Source organism: Vidua macroura, chromosome 10, assembly GCF_024509145.1.
Source record: "Vidua macroura isolate BioBank_ID:100142 chromosome 10, ASM2450914v1, whole genome shotgun sequence".
Classification (NCBI taxonomy): Eukaryota; Metazoa; Chordata; class Aves; order Passeriformes; family Viduidae; genus Vidua; species Vidua macroura.
Genome location: NC_071580.1, coordinates 5,764,913 through 5,787,432, shown reverse-complemented (window position 1 = coordinate 5,787,432; position 22,520 = coordinate 5,764,913). Strand labels below are relative to the sequence as shown.

The following is a 22,520-nucleotide window of genomic DNA, read 5'->3' as shown; positions in this document are numbered from 1 at the left end:
TTTACTGAAAATTATTTCCAAATCTAAAAATCAATATATTTTTATGGATACTGTTAAAAAATAATCAACTGAAAAGAAAAATTGTTCTTAGTGAAACCCATGATGGACTTGAAACACGTCCTTTCAATGGTAAGTAAACCATAACCTAAGACATTTCTTCAAAAAAGAAAAGGAATATTATAAGCATATGCTGCAGCTGACCCTAACAGGATCAAACTTACACATCCTTCTCATGCGTTATATTGATAGAATACATCCTTTTTTCATCTAAAGAAAAAGAAACTAAATTAAAAAAAAGAACGAAACCAAGAAAAACTATAAAACAGACAAGCCTTTCTATTAACACCTCTGAAGTACAGATATAACCTATTATTTGGTTTAAAAAGAAATCATACTTGACATAAGTGGGTATCTGAAGCCTAAATTTATCAAGTCTCTGTTCCACACATAGCACTTGGGTCACACAGGGCATCTTTCTTCCACAAAAGACACCTCCCCATGTTCCCAGAGCCATTCTTCAGTGGGGAGGTGGCAGGGGGATAAGTGGGAACTTTCCCTTGTCTGACATTACTCTTATCTCCTTTCAAAAGGGACTTTGTACTTATAAATACACATTCAAAATTATCATGTGAATGAAGAGAATCCCAAGTGATTCCACAGTGGGAATGAAATGGATCTAGGGAGCTCACTTAGCTCCTGGTTACCTGGGAATACATCACCATCCATCTCCAAAGATGAAGCAGGCCTGGCTTCAGACTGAGCCTAACTGGATTCAATACTTGCATTTTTGATAGCAACACATGAAATACCTGAAACTGATATCCAGAAGAAAATAGGATGAGTTCCCACTGAGATTTGCTTTTTTGCAATGCTCTTTTCAGCTGTTGGCATGACAAAAAACAAAATTTGTGTAGAGGGGACAAAACTAATCATAAGTGAAGTGAGCTAGGCCAGCACACAGCTCCCAGCAGCCATGGAGAGGTCAGGTATGGCTATTAATTAACAGTAGCTGTTAATAGGAGTGGACACTAAATGGGTCTCTGCCCAGTGACCTGAGCACTCCTTTCCTCATACCCTTCCTGAGGAGGCTCTGCTCCTGCAGGGATTCCTCATTCCTGGGACAAGGGCAATTCAAGCACCAGCCTGTAAATTCATTCAGTCCAAATCTCCAAAACTCCTATTTTCCTAGAAGTTCCAGGCTCTCTCTGCTCCTCAGGTATGTATTTTACAGACTTTACCTGGGAAAAAGATCTGAAGCCCCAAGGTTTTAACATTACTGATTACAACTGATCAGGGAACAAGAAACGCTTGGATTTGGAAGCTTCTCACTTCACTTTGTGAAAATAATAACTGAAAGTCCTTTTCTCACTGCACTGGCACATTTATTCCTTGGCCATGATGCACAGGAGAGCAGCTGCTGCCTGCTCTCCCAAAGCCCTTTGAAGAATTAAGCTTAAGTTATGGATGGCAGCAGGCACCAGTGACAAATCAATTCTTGCCAGAGATGGATTTGGGAGATCCTGCAGGTGATATTACCAGCTGGAATAAGGAACAGATACACCTCTAAAGGACAGTTAGTTACAACTGGATGTATTATGAAGGGATTTAAACCTCCCTGTTGCTCGAGAGGGGAAAACATGATAGTGAAGGAAGTATTTGAGTGAGAATACGCAGGATGAAAAGCAGAGTTGAAATGTAGGAGCTTCTCTGTAGACTGGCTGGAGAGCAAAGCAAAGATTCTCCCCTCTGTGCCCCCATCCCAGTTTTAATCATGGAGAGATGTATCTAAAAAGCCTGTGGATCTGATAATAACCAAGATGTACAATTTTGGAAAGAAATTATTGAGTAAAGCTCAATAAGGCTACAAGAATTTTAAAAGCACAAGAGGAATCCGCTTATCTGATAAATAATGCACAGCCAGAGTTATCAGTGACTTGAACACGACTGCCTGGTTCTTTTACTCTTACTAGTCAACATCAATCTTTGTTTATCCATTTAATTTACAGAAGCCAGCCCCAAAATTAAAACCTCCTAAAAAATTATGATAGCCCCACATTTTCCAAATAAAATAGGATTGTTTCATTTTGATTTGGTTTTGGAGCAATAAAATTGCAATCCTTTATATACATCATACAGAGTGAGAGAGAAAAAAACAGCTGAATTTTCAAAAGCAATTAAGTGATAATCTCAGTGTCATTTTAAAAAGTAGCTTTAACAAGTCAGATCTCATTTAAAATTATGAACATTTTCATTGCAAATTTACTTTTGAGAATTCAGCAGCACGCTGCTTACCAAAGCCACCAGTGGGTGTTTCTGTATTTTTTGAAGGTCTGCTTCTTACAACCTTCAGCACTTATTATAAACTGTAGAGACTTCCACATCTAAATGTATTCATCCCTTTGGAGAGCAGGGCCCTTCCCAGTGTGATGATGGTATTTTGGAGCTGCAGATGTTCCTCAGGGAGTGTGGCTCAAGGCACAGGTCACTCCTCTCCAGCCATGCCCTCCTGACACGCTGTCCAAAAGTGCTGCAAGAACTCAACCCACCTGTCCCAGGAGATACCCTGCTTTCTGCCTGTCCATTTTACCACCTCTATCCATCTCTTTAGCCCTGGTAAGTTCTGCTGGTTACGGATATAAATGTAAGCAGTGCCCAAAGTATTCCGTGTTTCAACTTCCTCCTCTTTTGGATGTGGGATTTGTGCCCTTTTCATACTCACCCTCAAGGCCTTCTGCAGACAAGCTACACCTACCTTGAACTTAAATTTTGTCCTATATCTTCCAGAAGAACACTGTGAGAAGTTATATTCATGGCACAAACAGATATAATTACCCATCAGCCAGTGATGTCTGCAGAATCATGAGTGATTTTACCAGACCTGAATCTGCTTGTACTGTGGAGCAGATTGTCTATCTTCAAAAATGTATATCTGAACAAATGTAGCATTTACACTCCTGAATTGTTTGATTTAGTGACTAAATCCTATTAACAATATTGGTCCTTTTTTCCTTTTTGTCCAAGTTTAAAATGCAGTGTACTAGCTGAGGAAAATCTCTTCATTTTTCTTGTGACAACTACTTTTCCCCTTCAGGCACCTCTGAGAACTCATCTTGAAACCTCTGAAACATCAGGAGTGAACTGATTTTCTACCTTTTATTGTCAACAATGCAAGCACCTCCCCACGGGGGGTGGGGAGAAGTGTCCAAAAAGGCTCACAGAGATAATGTTGACTTAGGCTGTACCATTGATTAAGCAACTTGGCCAAGACCAGTAATTACAACTGTGCTAAATTGCACAGAAATTCAGTAGCATTGCCACTGCACAGGAAACAAGGTGCAAAGTTGAAAGAATAAAAGCCAACACACTGAGTTTTCTTACCTAATGATTTCTAGCATGTCTGCTGGGGAAAAAAAACCCAACCTTAACATGGAGCTGGGGTGATGCAGACAGCCAGGATGGGACTGACAAAAGAGGAGCCCACCAGGAGCCTCCAGTGGAGAACCTGAATATCCCAATTCAGCAAGCCATGAACACAAAGTACAAATATCCTACACCATCACAGAATTGTTTGGGTTGGAAAACACCTCTAAGATTGAGTCCAATCATTAAACCAGCACTGCTGAGTGACAAAGAGACTAAACCATGTCCCCAAATGCCACATCTACACGTCCTTTAAATCCCTCCAGGGATGGGGACTCAACCACTTCCACTCCTAACAGGAACTGGCAGACAGGCTTCATTCAACTCACACAGAATCCAGTCCAAATCCGAACAAAACCAAGCAAGTTCCCTGGAGCACTTCTGCCACCTCTTTAGAACTGCAAAGGGTTAAATTCTCAAAGCTTCATCCGACTACAAGCGGATTTCACCCCAACAAAAAGCTCCCACCCCAGACCTTCAAGCACATTAAAGTGATGTCTGCTCCAGCACTATGATTGGCACCTCTGTGTCTCTTAAACAGCTTTTTTTTCCTCCTAATTCCTTTACAGGACTATTAGCAAACTCCCACACCATCTGAGCCTGATCTAAGAAGTAAACAACGAAAATTAAATTAATGTCATGATCAGTAACATTTAGAAATTGCAAGCTAAGCAGCTGCCACTTATTCCTAGTAACTCAAAGTATTTCATTGAAGGACGTTTTCACATAACATATATTGATTTTGTCAAGTTTGGGTGTGTTTTTTTTGTTTTTTTTTTTTTTCCTTTTACCCAAGCAGCATATGTTGCATGTTCTGTACTCATAGGCCTACACACATCCAGGTTTCATTGCAGTCGCTTTGACTTCTGCCAAACAGATGTTGAGAGAAAGCAACTGAACACAACATGGGATAAAAGCTGTCTTAGACCAAAATGCTGGGTTAGGAAAAACCTTGTGGGTAATGCAGTATACTAAAAGCATTGATTATATATTTATATACAGAATTGATAGGTAGCTGAATTAATATTTGACTGCTTTTATTGAAATCATGCTATTAAATTGGAAAAAAAAAACCCAAACAAATATTAAGAATTATGTTACAGGATGTCAACTACCGAAGTTTTTTAAGTTTCAAAGTATTTCTATAATCCATTTTACCTAAAATCCAGATTCTCACTAGTATCCTAACAGTAAGGTGAAATCATTTGACAAGTGATAAAGGGCTTGAAGAGGGATGGTTTTAAACCACTCTTTGAAATAATAGAATGGCAAGTGATTCCCAGTCCCCAAGTACAAAGTACTGAAGTATTATCCTGAGTCTGACAGACACATCAGCAATTTGCTGTAATCTGTGTAATACCCAATCTTAGGGCTTAGCAATTGCTTACTGCAATACTTTGGTTGTGACAAAGGCTAATGACAGAATTCAGTTCCATTTACTCTCTGAAAGACAAAGAAGTTATCTTTTTACATTAAAAATCAACATTTTTCATAATGTGCACCCTTTCCCATTATGAAAATAATTAGATTTGTATGAAGTAGAATCAGTTCAGTACATGAAAACGGACATGAAACCCTTCATATTTACTTTTTCTCTTGAATTTAGTAACAGTATTGGCTCAAAACATGTTATTACACACTACAGGATTTAAGGCTTGGCTTAGCAAATATAACAAAAGACAAATATTGTTAGAACACCCATGTGGTTGCTTCTGATGTATTTCTGATCTACTCAGTAACATCTCTCTGGATGACCATGACAGCAATCTTTTCTAACTTCAGGTATGGGAGTTTGCTGCTTCTGAACTGATACTGGTCAAAAAATCTGCAATTCATTACCTTTAACATGCAAAAGGAACTTTGCATTCCAGAAGCCAAAAATAAGCTCATCTACCCTCCCCATAACTTTCAAAAGCTGGCAGGAAAACCTATTTTCTTCCACACTCACTGCTACAGAAAAGTGATTATACTCTAGTACAAGCATGTTATATAGACTGTCAAAGAAGTGAAAGGATTCCACATTGAAGAAATAATAAAATCAAACCCAGTCAAACCCAGGTATTTTATGAAAACTTACATTCTTGAAATGGGAATAAAAGATAAACAAATCACCATCTTTCAGAGTGCAAAGGTCAATTTTTCCATCCTAAACCCATAGAGAATAAAGGTTTAATTTACCATACAGAGAAAAAAAATCAGTTAGAATTCACTTTTGTGACAAAAATTAGATGGAGATTTCTTAAAACACCAAGTATTACACAACATCATATCAACCTTACTTTTCAATAGTGTTATTTGGCAGTCAGCTGGATCTAGGGCAGCTGTTCTATTGTCTGTATTTCAATTCAATTTGAATTATCTGTGTTTTTCAATTCATTTGCATTAAAGATAACAATAAATTTAGCAATAGAACATTATTAAAGCAAAACCTATTATGATTAGCACAAATTTGCATTATTAAAAAATGAATTTTGTAAATTCGCTTATGAACATCTCCCAAGCGTCATGATAAAACTGAACATAAAAAATAAGTCAGGGTTTGTAAATAAGATTCCACATTAAAAAAAAATCATATGAAGACTTAACAGTGGCACCTGAGAGCATTTAGACAAAAAATCTGCCAAGGTACGTACCTGTAAATCTGTTTAATATTTTCAGCTTTGATTTCTTTGAGAATTTCGTGGTAGATTTGAGGATTATTTGGTTCTTGAGATGTTGGGGGAGAAGGGCATTTCTTGCGTGCATAATATCCTATTACAATTCCAAAAATAAATAAAATCAAAGCAGTGCAAAATACTTTCAGTATCCTAAAAAAGCTGCAGCGGTTGCTCTTTGGTGCCTGTCTCGTGTAGTGGGAGATGTAGTCAGGGTCTTCCTGGAGCCTCTGGAATCTCCCCTGTGGGGAAGAGGAAGGCTGGATGGGCTCCAGGTCGAGGTCAGGGCTCTGTGAGTTCCCCAGGTGGTGCTGGGCTGCGCTGTCCAGTCGGAAATGGTCAAAGCCAGGCTCCTCCAGCTCTTTTTCCATGTCCCACTCCAGGTCCAATGCTGTGGCTTGGAGCTCATCGTTGTCAAGGTATGGAGAGTGCCCCTGTGCTCTCTGGTCTGCATTCACTTTGTGATAGGCCATCTTTTTATCTATTAAAACAAAATTTAAAACCTAAATGTTTGTTTCTGTATGCACACATAAACAATTTGTTTATTCCTTTTAAACCTGATGGAACGAAACAGACAATAAAGCCCAAAAACTGGGTTCTCAGTATTTCACTCTCCCCATTTCCATTGTCCTGTCCTTTGTAGGATCAGCAGCCCCACGAACATCATCATGGGAAATACATTGTAACAATATGAATAAAAGGAATTTAAAAGTGCCAATGGCAAACCACTGAAATTATCCAATTATTTTGTCAGTCCTCGAGATAATATTAAAAAATTGAGTGAAGGCTCAGAGTTTCCAAAACAATTATTTGTTACCTGAAAGTAATTTTAAAGCTTAACAACGGTGTGCAGCAATTTCATTTCACACACCATACAAAATAATGCTGCTAAAATAAAGTTGGAAAGCTGGAAATAATATGAATTGCCTGATCTGATTCTAAACACAAGGAAATGATAAATTAAAAAAGAAACTTCAGGGTGACACTGTACTTACATATCAATAAAAGGCTTCCATTTAGATGGAGCATTCTATTATTTATAGGTATTTTAAATGCATAGTTCCAGAATGACTGATGAATTTACTTAGAAATTGTCCCAGCTGTTTTGCTCCACTTATTTTTCCCATTTTAATGAATCAAAAGCACTGCCAGGTAAGTATTTGTAACAAAATCATTCTTTTAATAGCAAGGCATAACTGTAGCACTTCTAGATATTTCTGTGGAAGTAGAAGCCCTCTACAGGGAACTCTGACCTCCAGTACAAACACTCAAAGTCAATTTTCAACAAATCATTTTTGACAGACTGCAACAACAGGGTGCCTTTTCCCCCACACTCTGACAATAGCCATTCCAACACATAAGCATCTGTAATTTAGGGCTTTTCAAACATCAGACTCACTTCTCAATTAGAATAAAACTAAGATAAAGATATGAAACCTCTCATAGCGAGGAACACTAGACTGACACCTACAACACTACATTACCACTCCATTTTTACGTTTTAAGGCATTTTCACTCTCCAAGACTCACCTCCAAATAACACTACCACATAAGAGAGGAACCCACTGTAATGGCAAAGTGGAATTCAGCTTTTTGAAGCTCTCTGAAGAGAGCAAACCGCTTGCAAGCTCCAATATAATGAAACAGCCTATTGTCCCCTGAAAGGCTATCTGCCTCTATACAATACCAATTTACGGTGCCTATATTTCCTCTACAGCCATATAAATATCCCTCACTTATAACTGTCAGACAGCCTGGGAACAGCCAAGTTCCAAGTTACCATTCCAATCCCTTTGCAAATTGATTCTCCCTCTGCAGCCCAAACTCTTCCAGATGCACTGGGAGCACAAGAATTTAGAGTGAGCTGAACTAAAGCCTCTTAAATTAGTGTGAAAGCCTGCATTATTTATTTAAATAATGACTGCAAATTTAGTCTTTAAATTCCAGGAGAGTCCACAAATGGCTGCAACAGGTGCAAAGCTGCTGTGCTTGCCCTCTGTGGAGTTTGTTAGCCCAGCCCTCAGGTTTGTGAGGGATCCTCTGAATTTCAGCACCACAAAGCCCATGGTTGCGAATCACCTGGAGATCTCCCAAGGGAGTACAATGCCTCTCCATCCAGTTTGTTCAGGAAGATAGTTAATAATGCCAGCCCCAGAAATGATGCCTGCTGCACTGAGCTTCCTGCCAAGCACCAACTGGACATCAAACCATGTATTAATATTCTTTGGAAAATTGAGATAACTCATTTTCAAGCTATTTATCTGCCCTTTCACTCTGTCTCCTCTTCTGTTAGTGGAAGGATTAACTTGCAAACCATCAGTGACAGAGATCACTGCTAGGCAATATCAACTGCCCAACAACCTCACCTTTCCAACTCCACTTTGTATTGTTTTTTATTAGAAATTAGAGACCGATGTTTTGTCCTTTAAAGCAAAGCAAATCATCACTGCATTTCATTAACACGTGATTTCGGCTCTAGAATTCCTAAAGACATTTAACAAACTGTTTTAGGCAAATAGGTAAAGCCTTGGCAGATTACTACAGTACTAGCCATAAACCAGAATTGAGGCAGTTTTTCAGATGCAGTTTCATGGCAAATATTAATCTTGTTGAGCTTATAAATGCTGACCATTGCCTATCTGTGGTAGCTAAATTTCCCCCATATTTATGATATGAAAAAAAGTGTTATTGCTCAATGGAGTGTATTAATAAAGGTTATTTAAATTTACATATAAATGCATAATAAAAATTCATATGAAATTTCTTGAAATGGTTATCATGCAGATGAGTAGTAACCCCATTCCACAGCTTAGGATCTCAGCAATTCAATTTTCATTCAGAGCACCAAAACCAGTTTCCTCACTTCAGGGAAAACAAACAAACAAACAAACAAACAAACCAACAGACATGTAAGCAGCTAAATGACCTAAAATAAAAAAATCAATATTCAATTCAGTTTTATATTTGAGACCAGTCTTTGGAGTATGGGATCTTATTAGCAACACACATCCTTTAGTTAAAGAGTGCAAAGAATGCAAGAGTAGCTGCAGTTGTTAACTTCACTAATATTTCTAAGCTCATTGTTCTACTCTAAGGACACAGCACAAGTTACCTTGAAGTATCCGAGATCAGGGCCTGCACTGCACTTAGCCATTCCAAAAGTAATTTTACAAAGGGTGTCCTGGTTCTTAAGGCACAGATCATTTGTGCCATGCAATCTGTATCACCTGGTCTATTTAGTATTTGGTATTTAGCTGGTTAAGGAATTAGGTATAACTTAAACATTATTTATTAAATGTAGTTTTGGCTTGGAACTCGAAAATGAAAGAAAACACTACATATTCACAGTAATACTGAATTGTGGAAAAAAAAAAGACAATTGAAATACAGAAAAAAATGAAGTCAAGAAAAAAAAACACTACAATACTCTAGTTCAGTCTTCTCTATAACACAGACCATAAAATGAACATATTTTTGAAAGACATTTTTGAAAACTTCAGGAGATAGAAAATTCACCCCATCTGCCAGCAAGCTGTTTCAGCATTTAATTGTTGTTAAATACATGTTTTATTATGAAGATAAAAGAGCAACTGCAAAATGCCAGAAGTCTGAATATGCACCAAGTGAGCTTTAAAGCCACTCTACAGGGACAGCAAAGGGGATCATAAACTCTGGAATACTGGACAGAGCCAAGCTGATGACCAATAAAGCTGATGTACATTTCTATGCTTCCACTGATTTGTGGGGAGAATGTTTATAATCAAACCAAAGCTGAATATCCTTTCAATTAACTGTACACAAGAAATTAGGAGAGTCAGCTTTATCAGATTGTTTTTGCCTTAACGAGCCCATTTCAAAACTCTCTGCCTATGCTTTGACCTTAAAAATAACACATTTATATCCTGCCTGATAGGAACATCTTGTTATGGAACCACCAGAAACTTCTTTTCTTGACAACTTTCCCTGCTTCAATCCCTTATCAGAAAAGCTTTTGAAAACGATAGACTATGATCTTCATTAAAGGACCTGCCACCCCCCAATACCTCCATAACAGAAAGGTGAATTTACATGAACATTTTATGAAACCAACAAGGAAAATTCAATATGAGCATACTACTGTGAATAGTTTGTGACTGGTGCTGCAGTTTTTAAATGCAGCTCATAAATAGCGGAGACAATTAGCAGGCTCATGCCCAGCAGGAAGTGTGGCAAGTGTTAATGGGCTGCCCACAGAGGGCCCTTCTCAGGTCACTCAGTGCTCAGCACTGAAAAGGCAAAATTCACCCAGGAATTCTCCTAAAGGCATTGTGACTTCTTTGTACAGTCATAAATCCAAAATTCCAGGGTTGTTGGCTCATCTCATTTTGAAGGGGTCTTTCCTTTTTATTTTCTTCTCAATATCTTCTATACAGAGTGCTTTTAAGTCCTTGTACTCTTCTTGTGCCTAGGGAAGCCCCCAAAACAGATGTTGTATCACCTGTTTAAAGGGCCACTAGCTGTGCTTATCATGGAGCTCAACACCCACTGCACTTGCAAGGCTTAAAAGTATGTGTGCCAACAAATTAGTACTTTGTCAAAAGAGATGATGCCAAGTTTCAGGCCCAGACAAATTTCTTCAGAGTTCTAAATCCCTGACAAAACTTGTTTGCAGAAGAGATTATGATGCCCTTGTCAACAGCAACGTTACACTGCCCTGTAATTCAAAAATAATAATGTGATCTTTCCATCACCGCTGCCTTAATTCTGTGCAGTAATGATTTCTCCCTTCCCTCACCTTTGGGATATGGGCTTGGCAAGCAGTTCAGTTACAGCAGAACAATTAAGTACCTTGTCACTCCATAGAGCCACCAGATAAAAACAAATGACAAAACTCACCTGTAGTTCAAGATGAATGCAACCTGAAAGACTGAGCAGTGTTGTAGCAAAAACAACAGAGAGATCAGACTGGAGAAAGGTCTGTAAAACACAGCTAAGTCGAATCTAAAGTTGTCTCTTCATCAGTAAGTCCTTTTTGGCACAGATGAAAGAGTATTTAACCACTTCAAATCTCTCACTGATTTTATGATAACACAAACAGCCATGTGGACCAGGATAGCATCAATATCAACACAAAGGACAACCACATGGCAGGAACAGGGGCTGTGGCGCACCCTGATTGATAGGACTTGTGCAGGATGATGCCCAGCTGGAACAAGAGTTAATTTGCCTACAATCAAATGCATCAGGCACCTGAGCTGTAATATTCCGGGCCATCCAGATGTGCATAGGTACATGGATATATTTGCTTGCTGCCTTCTCAGAGTCTCTGAATTCCTGGGGCTCACAGAAAGACTGCAGGAAGCTCCTTCTTCCCCAGTAGACAAGTACCAGGTAACAAAAAGGCAGCCTTAGCTGGTCTCTAATATGCTGGGCATGTATTACTAACAGATCTTTCCCATTCTCAAACACATTTAGTTTGCAAATACCTATTTGCCTGAAACAAAACTTAGATCTATTTACTGACTTTATAGGAGCTAACAGCATCTGTGATAGATGCAGAGCCTGCCGAGGGGGTTTATTAATACTGCAGCATAATCAGATCAGTATGAATGGCTCTGGTGGAGCCTGTGCAGTTCTTGTGGGATGTGCTGTCTGCTGCCTTTGCTTTGCTTCCAGGACAGCTCCTCCCTCCCATTAGGGTGGGAACAGCTCAGTTCTCTCACTGTTCACTCTTTTTGCTCATTTGCAAACATCAGGATGACAAACAAACCCACACACACTCTCCAGTTTCTTAGTTCATGAATTAATCACTCATTTTTCCACTGGAATCAACACTCAGATCCTGCTGTTCTCCTTGAGAAGGGCACTGGATAGGATTTCAGTGTCTCTAAAAGCAAAGAAGCAGATGGACAGTCAGGACTTCAGAGCTAGCTGGGATGTGTTGTGTACATGTATTTACACACTGTTCTTAAACTGGGTGTAAGGGGAAGAAATTCTGTCCCACATCTCTGTTCAATTGCACCAGGCCCCCCAGTGCTACCACCTAAATCCTCCTGCCCAAACCTCCTCCCCACCATTTTCCTTCCCAAAACTCTGCCCGAGCTCCTGCCCATCCCACCCAAAACTCTTCTTCCAAAATGTCAGTCCTTCCCTTTTCCCATTTTTCCTCATACAGGCTCTCTGTACACTACCCTAATACCCAGTTTGCCTGCACAGATACGTTTTTCCAGCTTCAAGGTCTCATCAATAATATATTTTGAATTACATTCCCCCAGACATTATAATTGCCTCTGAAAGAAAAAAAAGATACAAAGCTTTACCAGGACAAAAACTATTATTGGGGCATTTGCATTTAAGCTTATAGTTGAATTTGATGTGAAATAAAATACTTGTAAATGGTGTTTAACTTGAAAATGCTGACAGCAATAGCTGTACTAACAGGCCATAGAAGTTCTTAAGAAAGTTAATTTTATATGACTCATTTCTGCTTCAGAAATTTTTACGTTGCCAGTCTTTAGATTGGGCACATTTATTTCACTTTGATATTTTTCAAACTCTTTTTTTATCTTTAATTACTGTCAGTCCTATTTAAATTATTATTTTAAAAATGAAGTCATTTTAACTTTGAAAATTTGGAAACTGTACAATTCCAAGGTAATTGTAATAAAATGTGCTAGTGGAAGTCTGCTATACTTCAAAAGAGGCAAACCAACATTGCAAAATACTATGTGGTTTCAACCCATATCTTGGAAAGAACAAAAAACCGCAAACCAGAAGAAAAAAAAACCCACAAAAAACCAACACCATAACTAACCAGCCAACTAAGAACAAAAACAAACAAAAGAAAGCCAGAATCAAATCAAAAAGTTACTTTTATGGATGAGCTGCAAACGAGAAAAACAGGAATGTGGCCTCATCATAGGCATCAACTCCATCCCTGATTTTAAACAGTCATTGGCAAAACATTGCAGTGAAAATATTAACACATTCTGTTTAGAGAAAGAAAAACAATTTAAAAAAACCAAACAAACAAACAAACAAAAAAAAATAACACAACCCACAAACAAGCTGATGACCCTGGACCATTTGGGATACAATTTTATTTAAAACTGGTCCAACCTTGCTTCCCCAGCAGGGTCATCCCAGAGGACACAGCACAAGATTGCATCCAGATGGTTCTGGGGTATCTCCAGTGAAGGAGACTCCACATTCTTTCTGGGCAATCTGTTCAAGTGCTCCAGTTTTTGGAGTTTAGGATCAATTTCTCAAACTGAGCTGGTTACAGAAGACAAACCTTCCTATTAGCAATATTTCACATGGGAATCAGAGATACGAAGGAAATATGAAGCCCTAATGTCTCATGTCATGAGTAATTTTTTGAATAAAACCAGATTTTAAATGGTATATTCAAAATACTGATAGGCATACATGAAAATGTTCCTGCTGTCACCATCCTGTGCTATTCTAACTTGCTGCAGAAAAATAGGTCAGTACTTGTATAAAAAAATTAAATCCTTACTTCTACATTTTCTAAATTTTTTTCTCATTTCTTGCTCAGTGGGGTTTTGCTCAGTTTTATCAAGTTCAACAATGGCAGGGAGCCCTTAAAAATAATATATTATGGAGCTGAAGATGGCAACGTTTACAATTTAGCTTTATTGGAATTTTACTATATTTTGATAGATGACAGCTTTAATGATTCTGTGCATGGTTTATAGCAGAAAACAGTAAGGCAGTAACATAATTTTCTGCTCTTTGCAACGATCTGTATCCAAAGAATTCAGCAAGTGTACTTCATAATCACGCCAAATTTATTTTCTGGGTGAACTCTCCAGTGTTAAAGCTCAAGTACACAGAGTGGTGTTGCCGTGGCAACCCAAGATGAGCCCATGTTTGTAAAGCACACTTGTGTCCCCTGCACACCTGCGAGGCACACGGACGGCCCAGACTCCTGTCAGGAGGCAATCGAGCTGGTCACGCCTTATCAGCCCCGAGACTGCTCCTGGCGAGGCCAGGGGACATTGCTGGAGCCATCAGGCTATGACAACGCTGCCTATGATCTATACAATGGCAGAAGCACAGCCTTGCTTAGATTGGAAAAGACCTTTAAGGTCACCCAGCCCAGCCATTAACCCAGCACTGCTGAGGCCACCGCTACACGGTGTCCCCAAGTGCCACAGCTTTTGAATACCTGCAGGGGTGGTGACCCCACCACTGTCCTGGGCAGTTGTGCCAGGGCTTTCAGTGAAGAAATGTTTCCTTGCATCCAATCTAAACCTCTCTGGTGCAGCTTCAAGCCATTTCTTCCTGTCTCACTACTTCTTACCTGAGAGAAGAGACCGACCCCACCTGGCTAAACCTCCTTTCAGGGAGTTGTAGAGAAGATAAGGTCACCCCTAAGCCTCCTTTTCTCCAAACACCACCTCCCTCAGCTGTTGTTCCTAAGCCTTGTTTACTCCTGCTTCTAGGGCCTAAATGAGAAACCCTTCATTGGCCCCAAGATATAATATTAGAAGATTTAGTGTTGCTATAGCTATAGGCAGAGTAGAGCAGTAATATGTTTGGTGTCCTTTGACCTTTTTTTTCCTAAATCTCCACTGAAATAAGCTGTCGAGTTTGAGAAATGTCAGAGTTTGGTCATTTGAGTCTGCCTGGAGGTGTAATTTTGCATGGTGTACAATTCCTGTGAATTTATCAGAACATGTTTTTTCACACATAGTCAATATGGTGTGACATTCAGCATCCTGAGTCTGCCAATGTCTACACGCTGAAATGAGTTTATGATTTCTCTTACAAAGAAAATCCGAGATGTCTTAGTTCAGGTCAACAAAGGAATCCTCAGTGGATTCCTGAGGATAAAAATTAAAGGAAGCATCCCTTCTTTCTGCCATTTCCTCTGCACGCCTATCTTCTGGCAGTTCTGCCACAGGTTTAAGATCTGTGATGAGCTACATCTACATGTAGAGCTTCACATATCAGTAATGTCCGTGCTTTCAGCAGCTCTCCAGAAGAATTTCACACTTTCTCTTAAGCCCTTGCTCTTAAGCCACAAAAGCAGCCAGATCTGATGCTGTTTTCAGCCAAATCCTACCCAACTGTGACCACATCCTTGGGAGAAGAGGCACAGCTGCTTAGCCTATGGTTTAATCTTCAGCCTCTCTTTGATGGTCTCCCAGTCATTACTGAGGAAAATCTCTCAGCCTTGCTGTGCTGTATGGAGATAAGTACATTATTCTAAAGACTACCTCAGTTCTCACTCTCAGCGTGATCTGGTCATTTTTGACACACTCAGGCTGACAGTCAAACTTCCATCTACGGACAACTTATCACAGACTGCCAGTAGACTGAGCTTATTAATACTATTAGTCTATACACATTTCTCAAGGAATAATTTCTTAAAAAGCAGCCACATAATTACTTGATCACTTAGAGAAGACCATGATACACACCTTATAATCTAAAAAAACCAGATCAGCGACTGTAGAGGAAAAACTTCTCATAAACCTTCTTTATACTTGGCCAGGGTTGTGAATAGCTATTACAGCTTAAATTGTTTATGCTGTAGAACTTTTGGTTTAGAGACATTAGCAGTTGAAGAGAAGCACAGTGTGCATTATGACAAGAACAAAGAGAACATATTCAAGAAACATATAGCTTAGTGCACTGAGCTAAAGAAGGCTATAAACCATGTAGCTGATGCTTAGAGGTACTGCAGCAATTCCCTTCTAAAGTGGGAACAGTGCATCAACAGAAGGGCTGATGGTTTCTGCTAATTCAGCTCTCTACCATCAGCTAAATGTGGGCTGATGATCCTGGAAGATGCTGGATACCCATGTCCAGGTACACACCCTGTGACAGGACAGCCAGTGATGTTTGGGAAGTTTCAACAAAGTAACGGTAATCAGAAAATGACAATCTGCTGACAGCAAAAAATGTTAAGCAACAAATGCCACAGGAAAGCAGCTGTGGATGATCACTCACAGAGCATACTTTGCTTACTGGCTTAATATGTACAATTGCTTCCTCTCCAATTTTCTTTAAAAAGCACCATTAATCCAAAATACCCCAAGGAACAGTGCTAGGAGAAGTCTAAACCTTCTGTCCCCACTTTCAGCTATAGACCAGAACATGTCCATATTCATGTCATAGCAGAGTATGTTACAGCCTCTTAAAAAATGGGATGATATGTCAATTACAATACTGGAATTAATTCTGGAAAGTTACTCTGAAAAGTTGACAATTCACAGAATCATGAAAATGTTGGCTGGCAGAGACCTCACAGGGTCACCTGCTCCAACCTCCCACACAAAGCAGGACTGCTGCCAAGAACAGATCATGTCACCTCATTCTTAAGCTGAACTCATCAAGTATTCAATCAGAGCTAAAGGGTTCAATATAAACACAAATGTATGCCATTGCTCTCCTTTTCTTTCCTCTGCTGCCAATACATCTGTTTCTTAGTAAAAATAGCATCAGTATGCAAAAATAAAAACTCTCAGACCTGTAATATAACCAGTTGTTAAAATTCATATGGACATTTTTGCTTTTAAAAAAATACAATACAGAAAAGAGACAGAATTGGAAAAAGAAATGAAAAGTCTTAACACACAGACATAGCAGCCATGGCATGAAAAATTCATTTCCATTAATGAGACGTGGTAGTCCCCAGGCCAGCGCCCTTTGTATGTGAACCATGTTAATCAGATTGTATGAGCATTTGCTGGAAACTCCTGGGACAGCAAGCAACTATAACTATAGAGCAAGCACAGCAGATTAGCAGCTTGCTAAAAACTGCTTGACTTGTAACCCTTGAAGCACAGGAATGATGCAGGTTTGCCGAATTACTGATAAATTAAGCATTTCATTTATATGTGTCATATTTGTTGCAGCCTTTGATGCAATTTCCCCATCACCAACACGTGGACAAAACTTCCTTCTCAGGGGCACCTTTTTGTAAGAAAGCACAGCATAAATACACAAATAAGGTCTGTGTCTGCCCAGCTTTGGTCACACATGCTTCTGGCACAATGCCTTGCTATTCTACATCTCTAAAAAAAAACCCTTCAGTAAATGCAGCTGGGTTGGAGTGGGATGGAAACACAAGAAATCCCACGAGGACTCACTGCAGGAGCTCTGCAGGTTTTGATGAGGAGTACAGCTAGATTTACAGCAAGGCTGAGCAGGACAGCAGGACCTGGTCTTGACCAGGCAGACTTCTCCTTTTGAAGAGGCCCTGTTCTATGAATCCTTCTGCCTGAAGCAGGAAAACCATCTGGATTCAGGCTTTCCTTCCTTCATCTGGCAGTTAATACACTGAATTGCTTCCTAGCTTGGGCTTCATCTGCTGCATCATTCCAGTGACACAAACAAATGGAAACCTGCGTTGCTTCAGACAACTTCATTGTAAAAACATTTGATTTGAGAGTTTCATGGAAATTTCAAAGTTGTAAAGGTTTTTATTGATTTTATTCCCAGTCTAATTTTAATCTTAAATCACCAGCTCACACTGTCTGTGCATAGCCAGGAGTCAGTAAGAAATCAGTGTTCTCAAAAAATCACCTTCCAACTGAAGGGAATCAATAAGCTCATTTCCAAAGAACATAATCTTGAAAATATTATCCAAGGTGGATTCTGAAAAGGAGTCCCAAGAAACAAACATGCTATTAGTGACTCTCAATAATACAAACTATTAAATTCTGTAAAGTACTACATGAGTATTTTCAACATTATACAGAGAATTCTAATCAAAATATGAATTACAGTCCAATTGCCTGCCTTTGTTTCTACCTACAATACTTAGATGTGTCCTTGAAGGAAGAAGAGAAGACTTCATAAAATAAACAAATGTATAACCAGCCATCATTCAAATGCAGCTTCTGTCTCTCTGCAGGCCCCTGGGAAATTGTCTAGATCACTATAGTGACTCTCAGTATGGCCCTGGTCTCTCCTGCATTTCTTCCCTTTTGAAATACAAATTTTAAAAAATAAATAAATATAGAAATTGGGATACAGATCCTAAACTCCACAAGGATCTGTATTTTGACTTCAAGAAATGAAAAAGAAATTTTTCAGTTTCCCCAGAAATGTCATTCAAAACTGAACATGCTCTGCTTTACCTTACATGTTAATTATTTCTCTTAGAAATAAACATTTCCTCACTAAAAATGTGCATTTTTATTAAATTTAGGGGTTTAGAGGGAATATTTCCCTCACAAAACAACTTAATCAGCTTTATTTATACATGACCTAATTCCAAGCTGAGGGAGAAAAAAAAAAAAAGAGAAGTCAGAAGATGCCCATGAGGAAGAGGATCAGGACATGCAAAGCAAAAAAGCAGCAGCACTTCCTTTATCTCTACTGCTTTTTTACAGGGAAATGTCTTCCATTGAGCTTCATAGTACAGTGTTTTTCATGATTTACAGCAAGGAAAGAAGCAAATCAGTCTCTAGTGGAAAGTCACCCAAGCTCATGAAAAATTTAGAATGACTAAATTTATAATTAAAATGAATCAAGAATCGACATTAGAAAACAGTTTATACATTAACAGAAATTCAAGACTGAAAATTTGAATGCTCTTCTTTTTTTTTTTTTTTTTTCTTCCAACAGCAAACTCACGGAATTCCCTGTATTTTAGATATAGGATATACCTGTAATTTCTTTATGTATTAAGGGTATTTAGAAACACAGTGAACTATATTAAGCCTGTCTTATAGCTTTTGTAATTTATTTATGAACTGGGGCATTATTAAAAATAAATGATCTTCAATAGCACTTAAAAGTAAAGCTGTTTTGAGATCAAATGTTAGGTAAATGGCATGAAAATGTAAAACTCAGGGAGTCACAAAGCACTGCTCTATCACAAAATATTTATACTACCAAAATATAGCCTGAAACGACCAGGGTTGTTATAACACAAGCAAAAACATTACAATTGTATAACATGTCATTGGCTATCAGGATGTTAGTTAATTACTAAATTTTTCAATCTTTTTTAAAAGTATCAAGCCATGACTCTGCTTCACCCAGATGCAAAGGCTGTAGCTGCCCCACAAAGGGTTTGGTCTGAGATTGGCCAAAAGTTGCAAGTTCCATTACCCATTTTCAGTCTTTTGTAAAAAAGTCTCAAATATAACCACTACAAGGTCATGCCCCAAGCCCACCACATTGAATGTGAAGACAGTAACCCTACAGTGACCACTGGGCCACATCTGTATGTAAGTAACACCTAAATGCTTCATAAATCTCTTTTGGACCTGTAATCCATTTCCATTTTTCTCTTACTTTTAGATCCTGGAAATAATTAAGCCTTAAGTTAAACCAATAAAATATTGTGTGCTGTCTCAAAACCATACTGGAGTTTTACCTTCCTCTGCTAAACTTAGTCCAAAATAATTGGAGAGAATACAGTTATCTACCACAGTCACCATCTGGGACATGAAAGCAATCATTTTAATTATTGCCATTGTAACTTGGGACCCACAAAGACCATTTTCTGAGCTACATATGGAGTTTATTTTTATGGATTAATGTCAAAACAGGATGCAACATATAAAAAGGCAGTTGGCTAAATGCCCGTAAACTTTTCTACCTAGAGCAGACCACTACAAACAATTGGAGAACTGAATTTTATATCCAAGCTGGTTGTTAAGCTGCTGGGTGATTTCAAAAACAAAATCAGCACTGTTTAAAGCACTTTTATGTATCATTGAAGTAGCTACCATTGAAGTAAAGAGATGACTTTCTCATTAGAGATGCAGATTATCAAAAATCTGTAATTTTAGCGACTGTATTGAGAATTTTGTTTATGGGAAAAGGAGAATACTCTGTGTACTTTTATTTGAGTAGATACCTATGAGGATGCACCTCTAGCATAAGCCATCAAAGTTAAAATGGATTTATCCAGCAGAGCAATCTCACAGAAAAGAGCAAAGAAGCACTGCAATCTAATTAAATTAATGAGAACCAGAAAAATAAATATATAGGGAATTGAATGTACAGAGAGTATTAACTTAAGAGTTTTTGAATATAGCACTGAAAAAAGTTACTTAAATGCCTTTGAAGATAGTTTGAATCTGGTTTATCAAGGTCAAAATGACTGCAACATGAGTAAGAAATTAGAAAACTTAGATAAAATGGTAGTAAGCAAAATCTTAGAGCCCTATCACAATTTAGGCTTCACAAAGCTGAATAAAACCTGAAAGGACTCTCATTTAATGAGCCCATCAGACCTGAGTCACAAAGTGAAAGTCTTAAGATTATTAATGAATGCAACACTCGATGGAATTCCCAGCCTGCAAGTGTTTGAGAGGATCATCACTTCCTTCATCCTGACACAATGAACTCCTCCTGTGGGCTGCAGAGGCTGCTTAACTCCCATCAATATTAAAGGAAATCAGTTTGGTCAGTTCCCCCAAACTGTGCTCTGACTCCAGCAGAACTGAGTCAGCAGCAGCTTTCCATCCTACAGCACACCCTGAATTACAAGCTAATAATGATGGTTGTTTTCTGGTTTGCCTCGTTGTTTGTTTAAACTCTTAAGCTGGTGATCATCAAGATGTCTCACTATTTACTTCCACTATTTTAATAAATGACAAAGTCCAATTCTGGACTGAGATGAGCTCAAAGCCAATTTGTGGGCCAGAAGGTCTGCATTGTGCAAGCCAAGAGCAGCACAACCCATCCAGTCAGCAGGGCTTCCTGGTAGAGCTGGGTGGTTCTGGAGCAGCACCCCAACAAACTGGAACCCACTCACCACCTCACGTGGGTCCAATGGATGTTTCCAAAGATATCCATGACCAATAACCTACTGAGGCTGGGCAGATCTTATTGTCCTTCTTCCATGCAGACTTCACATCTGCAGATTTCTTTAAATTAAAATTATACCTTGCTTTTTTGCTTTTGTTCCAACCTTAACCCTCTGACCATTCTAATTGCTTTGAATTAAATACCATTAAGGGTTGAAAACAAACACATACCTGAAGTATTTAAGCATTGAGATCTAAATCTCCCTTTTTGGCAGGCCTCCTATGAGCATCCAGATCTAGTTCTTTTTAAAGATTTATCTACAGCATACTGTAGATTGCAAGGATTGAGTTAAATCTTTCAAAAGATAATGATACAAGTATTGAGCTAAATGAAAAACAATCATTCATGACCTTACCTAGGAATATTCTAATAATAATGTTTATCCAGAGCAACAATCTGGAGCAAGTCTTCATCCCATAAGGAATATTTGACTATTGAAAATAAAAACATCTTTGCCATGTTTTGAAACTAAATAATTAGATTTAGATAAAATATGCTTAATTATGCCCAGAACAATCAAGACTGACTGCTTAGAGGGTGTGAGTCCCTCAGTCCATCTGCTGAGTATGTTCACTGCTTTTTTGGCACTTCCTTGAAGTCATGAAGTGAACACACACACACACACACACACAGAGGTTAGAAATGCTTCAAAATCATGTAAGCAGATGGTGATACAGCAGGTAATAATTTAATTACACAACTTTTAGAACATGTTCCCAAAAAAAAACCCCTAAAAAACAGAAAGAGGGAGGGAGTAACAATGTCCAGTCTGATCTTTTAATTGCAGTGCAATAGCTTTTGTTGAATTGGCACTGATCTTCCACTCATCTATTCTGCAGCTGGAAAGAGTAATAAAGACGAAGTTCTGTACCATGTTTTACTCCTAACACAACATTTAAGATCGAAAAAAAAATTAGCATGATAAAGTATAAATTGTCCTTGTAGACAAGAAAATAACAGCAACACCAAAAAAAAAAGGACCTTAAGTTTTGCAGGTATAAAGAGGTCAGAAAGATACACACACATCTGCTCTTGCTTCTATTCAGAACTCTGATACTTCTGAAGTGTGAAAACAATGAAGAAATGCTGGTCTTATTAATTCTTCATTTCATGCAGGAGCACAGAATCCCATGGACATAGAGCAGTGCGATACAGACAAGACATCAGAGTTGAACTGAGCGATTAAATGAAAATGAGAGAAGAGCATTGAAGGAAAAAAAACAAAAACAGGAGGAAAAAAAAACAAACAAAAAAATCCCCGCCCAATATATTGTGTTGTCTACTTAACACCTATGAAGGCTGAAAGAGAAAAAAGGCTCTCCTGAAAGCTCTTATGGCATCTTCATGTTTTAGACAAAGAATTGCTGCCTACAAAGAGGCTGAGGATGGCGAGATAAACACTGAGGTACACGAGGTTTCACTGGCATTTTAAGTCAGTGGTGCTGAGTTATCCTGAGCTAAGGAATGTGAAATTACATCAGAGATGCATCACCATGTGCATTATGGGCATAAATTAAGGCAAAAAAAAGTGTAAGGAAGCTAATGCAAATGAATTGGAATAATCAGCAAATTGTCACTGAGACTCAGCACATTCCAGCCCCTGCTGCCATTACAGGATGTCTGCTAGTGAGACATTAAGATATGGAAGAAAAAAGGAGGGTT

General features: G+C 38.6%; 1 protein-coding gene across 1 annotated transcript in view; it reads right to left on the bottom strand.

The window, feature by feature from the left end:
* NAALADL2 (N-acetylated alpha-linked acidic dipeptidase like 2) overlaps positions 1-22,520 on the bottom strand; it is a 416,276-nt gene that overhangs the window by 217,572 nt on the left and 176,184 nt on the right. Inside the window, exon 4 of the mRNA XM_053986839.1 lies at positions 6,054-6,555. Within this exon, the coding sequence (XP_053842814.1) occupies positions 6,054-6,547 (494 nt within the window). The 5' untranslated portion in view covers positions 6,548-6,555. The remainder of the gene's footprint in view (positions 1-6,053; positions 6,556-22,520) is intronic.